Genomic DNA, 4669 nt, shown 5'->3' on the forward strand with positions numbered 1-4669 from the left:
ACACAATTAATGGGCTCCCGTATATGCATGTTTTCCCAACTATTAAGCCCATACTTGGTTAACTATCCAAACCAATAACCACTACTAATTCAATCCAAACCAATAAGCACTAATAATCTATATTCAGTTACAATGATGTTGATATGATTGCTTGTCACTGATAGGTTCTAGAAAATTATAAAAATATCTAGTGGTGGATATTATTAACTAGTTTTTGCCCCGTCTGCGTTGCAGGGCACTAAGCCGAACATTCTCTCTCATAATATGTACGTCTATGTTTCGTTTACTTTTGTACATACTACTCATAACACGATCTTAAAAAAATTTACATCGAGTCAATAAATTAAAACAAAACACTACCATATTTTTGCTAAAAAAACTAAAACGATGGAAATACTATAATTTTAAACTGTGGGCAAAATTGTAATTTTTCAAGAAAAATAAGTGTTTTCCAGACAGTCACCTGGCACAAATAAAAATTACACCTAGTCAAATAAAACACTATTATAGTTTTGTCATAAAAAAGATGGCATGACTGCAATTCTACATTGGTGGCAAAATCGGAGTTTGGCTAGGAGAAAAAAAAAAAAAAACAAAACCAATGGCAAAACTTTAAATTTGAATGTGGCAAAATCGTAATTTGGCTAGACCAATGTGGAAGTGTCAGGCAGCTGCCTGGCACTATTCCCCTCCATATATTTTAAACACGTATATAAAAAAAGTTAACCAACAAAAAGAGTTTTTTTTTTTTTTTTTTTTTTTTCAAAAAACACAGAAAAGAGTTTTTTTTTTTCAAAAAACACAGGGGCTAAACACCTATATTAGCAAAGTTAAAGGTTTAAAAGGAGAATACAAAAAGCGACGATCAATTACTAAAAATTATAAAAGTAGAGGGACTAAACATGCACACTGATAAAGTTAAAGTAGAAGGACTAAGCACACATACAAACAAAGCTAACCAATAAAAGAAATTTTTTTAAAAACATTGGGGCTAAACACGCATATTAGCGAAGATGAAGGTTTAAAAGCCGAATAGAAAAGTAACAACCAATCAGGGGGTGCCAGGCAATTGTGTTTTGTAGTGATAGGTAATAATGTCCTAAACCCAGTGACAAGCCCCAGCCTTGTATGATTTGTGTTGCATGAACTGGGTTATGGGCTTGTGTAGGATGTGATAGGGTGAAAACCTTGGGGAAGAAGAAAGCTAAGAGATAGAAGGAAATTTGACTCAAATTCTGGTTGATTTTCATTCCATACCTAAACCAATTAAATAAACAAGACACTTACACAAGACACCCCCAAACTAAACCAAAAGAACATCCTAATCCTTTGACTTAACAATAGTAATAAAACTAAAAAATAAATAAGATACGTAACAATACTCCCCCCTTAACCTACTTTTTGCCCTCAAAAAGTAAGCTCTTCAATTCAATCTTTAACCATTGTCGTCTTGTTCAGTTTCCTCATCGCCTTCCACATTAATCACAAAAAGTTGTTTCTTTTTGCACTTGTGTCCTGGAACGAACTTTTCAGTGCACCAAAAGCATTCTCCTTTTAACCTTTTTAACTCAAGTTCCTCACCTGACAAGCGCTTCGCGTTAATAGTTGCTGGTTTATAAGCTGGTGGCCCAGGGACTCCTGTTGGATCTGGAAGCAACGGAAGTTTTGAAGTGTTAACCGGAGCTGTTATTTTGACATCTTCGGGTTGCAGCCCATCCTCCACAGCGTTGAAACGCTTCATCAAGCATGTGTTGTTGATAGTTTGAATTCTTGCTAACCCATACGCCTCACGTAGTGTTTGAGGCTTAAACATCTTTACCGGCCCTTTTATTTCCGGCTTCAAACCCTTCAAATATAGGCTAACAGCATAAGGTTCGCTAACGGTAACCTTGTTAAGCAAGCGATCGAAACCTGAATTATATTCTTGTAGACCCTTGGCGTCATCAGTAAGTTGAACGAGAGATGCAATCTCTTCCATAGGGTCTTCAAACATTGCATCAGAAAAACGGGCAGAGATATAGTCCACCCATGGGACCTCGGCAACCGTGGCATTACGGGTCTTCAAATAGGCACGGTGCCATTGGAGGGCATTGCCTTCCAAGTGACCGCAGCACAACGTAATTTCGAGTCATCGGGGGTGTCATCCATCGAAAAAAATGTTCGCAGCGATAGACCCATCCCTCAACATCATCCCCCGAAAATTTAGGGAAGTCGATCTTACCGATACGGAATGGTTTGGATGTTCGTGAGTCACCATCTGGGCCGGAGAAGGACCCGAAGGAACTGCCTGACGATTGAACTCCTTTGTCACGGACAACCTTCAAGATTTCTTCCTGTTGCTTCGATGATTGCTCCTGTTGTTTCATCAAAGCGGCTAAGGCAGTTTGGATATCAGCGATTGCCTTATCGTGGGATTTGAGGGTGTTGTCGACTTTGTGGTTGCGGGTGTTAGTCATGGCGGCGGCGGCAAGGTATTCCGATGAGGAGTCGGAACGGCTCTGATACCCTTGATAGGGTTAAAACCTTGGGGAAGAAGAAAGCTAAGAGATAGAAGGAAATTTGACTCAAATTCTGGTTGATTTTCATTCCATACCTAAACCAATTAAATAAACAAGACACTTACACAAAACACCCCCAAACTAAACCAAAATAACATCCTAATCCCTTGACTTAACAATAGTAATAAAACTAAAAAATAAATAAGATACGTAACAGGATGTTACGAACCAAACCTACGTAGAATCAGGAGCAATATCATACAAAGATCTAGGTTAACCGACCAATAACCAATCCCATGCCAAAAAGCAACTAACCGAGTAGATATGCCGGTATAATCAAACAATCAAAAGGCAGAAGAAGAAGATGCATTCAGAACAGAGCTAAATCAACTTAATCCGAAATCAAACAGCAAAACTAGTATACAGCAGACCCAGAACTGCACTTTACTGAAAATCATACAACTCATCTGGAAACAACTTAACGTAAACCAGAAAAAAAAACGAAACAACAAACTTCTTCTGTCAGAATCATAATTCCGCAAACCAAAATTAAACAGTTCAGAATACAAATGAAAATTCAAAAAGTATTTTATAGCATTAGCTACCAGAACATACGGCTGATCAAAGCAGTAGTAGTGTTTCCATGTAGTTATACACATAAATATTTCTTCCAATAATCCCAAGATTAGTGATGGATTTAGAGTAGGATTCATAAGCAGCAAGCATTCTAGTGTAGCCATGCTGAGCTCGTAAAATAACTTCAAGTAACGGTTCACCAGTCTTCCTAAGTCCACATACACGCAGTATGGATACATCCGGTGAGTGACTACTAATAGTGTAGAGCTTTTTAAACGAATCATCCTCCATCCTCCATACATCAAAACCTAGTTTGTGAGCGTCTATGCTTTCTTTAACCACAGCAAGGGAGTCGCTTAGCTTATACATGGAAAAAGAACCATAACCGGCTAAACTATCCGGAAGGTTTACCTCTCTAAATTCTTCACTTGTCAGATCAAACGAAACAATCAAATTATAATACTCATCAACAAGCCTATCACGAGCAAGCCAATAAAGACACCCATCTATAACCACCTGATCACAGCTAAATTTAACCGATTTACAAGAAAAATCATCGCTATACGGACTTCTCCAAGCCCCCGTGCTTAATGTAAACACCTCAACTTGCCAAAGGCTTATAGTGGGTGTAATCTTGACAATCTTAGGGTCGTTGGTCTCACGACAAACCCCAAAACCTAAAACGGTTATTATGCTCCACCCATATTCGACACGAGACAGATCAACAGCAACCGCTTTTCTTCTGATACAAGGGTTAAAAATAAGTACCCTGTTGGGACTGTATACACACAGCAAGCCGTGAGAGCTACCGATTATGTACTGAAACCCGGGAAGAGTAACGGAGACTCTCTGTTTGGGGGAATTAATATTATTATCATCAACAATTGAAACAAAACTTTGCTTATAGTTAAACATATCCTTATCATCTGTATACCCTACAAACAGATGGTGGTGTTGGCCGCTGTAACCAGTGATGAAATCAGAGCTGTCGATCACAGATTTCCATGATTTGCAGACTGATCGGAAACGAAACAATGATTGCACAGGAAGCATTTTCATGATTTCTGATTGGAGTTCGGAGGGTAGGTGGTCTGACATGATTTTGATTTGGATTATTGAATGTGAATTTTGGGTTTAGGGTTTATCACAAGAGAAGAGATGAAAGGAACGGAAGATTTGGAGGTGCAGCGATTTTATATTATTGCTTTATTATATTTCATTTAAGTAAATTGTCATTTTAGACCCTAATTATGATTTTTTTGTCATTTTCGTCCAATCTACTAACTCCGTTATAAATGTCAGGTAATTCACACTACATAGTTTGGTATTTGTCATTTTCAACCAAAAAATCTTTTTTTCTTCTTTATTCATTTATGTATAAAAAATCTTTAATTAAAAAAACCATTTAATTAATCTAAAAAACATACATATTAATATATAAAAGCCCCTTTAGTTTAAAAAAATAAAACAAAACAAAACAGAATATTAAATAAGCATGACATAGCACTTATGAAGAATCCAGTATTTCATGGTCGAAGCAAGCATATTGACACAAGATACCATTTTATTCGGTAATGTGTTTAAAAAGGGCAAGT

The 4669-nt window shown here is 37.2% G+C and overlaps 1 protein-coding gene across 1 annotated transcript; it reads right to left on the reverse strand.

The window, feature by feature from the left end:
- Positions 1–2861: 2861 nt before the first annotated feature.
- LOC110898104 (F-box/kelch-repeat protein At3g06240) lies at positions 2862–4237 on the reverse strand. Its single transcript, XM_022144843.2, has one exon. The coding sequence runs from the start codon at positions 4170–4172 to the stop codon at positions 3120–3122; it is 1053 nt and encodes a 350-aa protein (XP_022000535.1). The 5' UTR covers positions 4173–4237; the 3' UTR covers positions 2862–3119.
- Positions 4238–4669: the final 432 nt, after the last annotated feature.

This window comes from Helianthus annuus, chromosome 15, assembly GCF_002127325.2.
Source record: "Helianthus annuus cultivar XRQ/B chromosome 15, HanXRQr2.0-SUNRISE, whole genome shotgun sequence".
Classification (NCBI taxonomy): domain Eukaryota; kingdom Viridiplantae; phylum Streptophyta; class Magnoliopsida; order Asterales; family Asteraceae; genus Helianthus; species Helianthus annuus.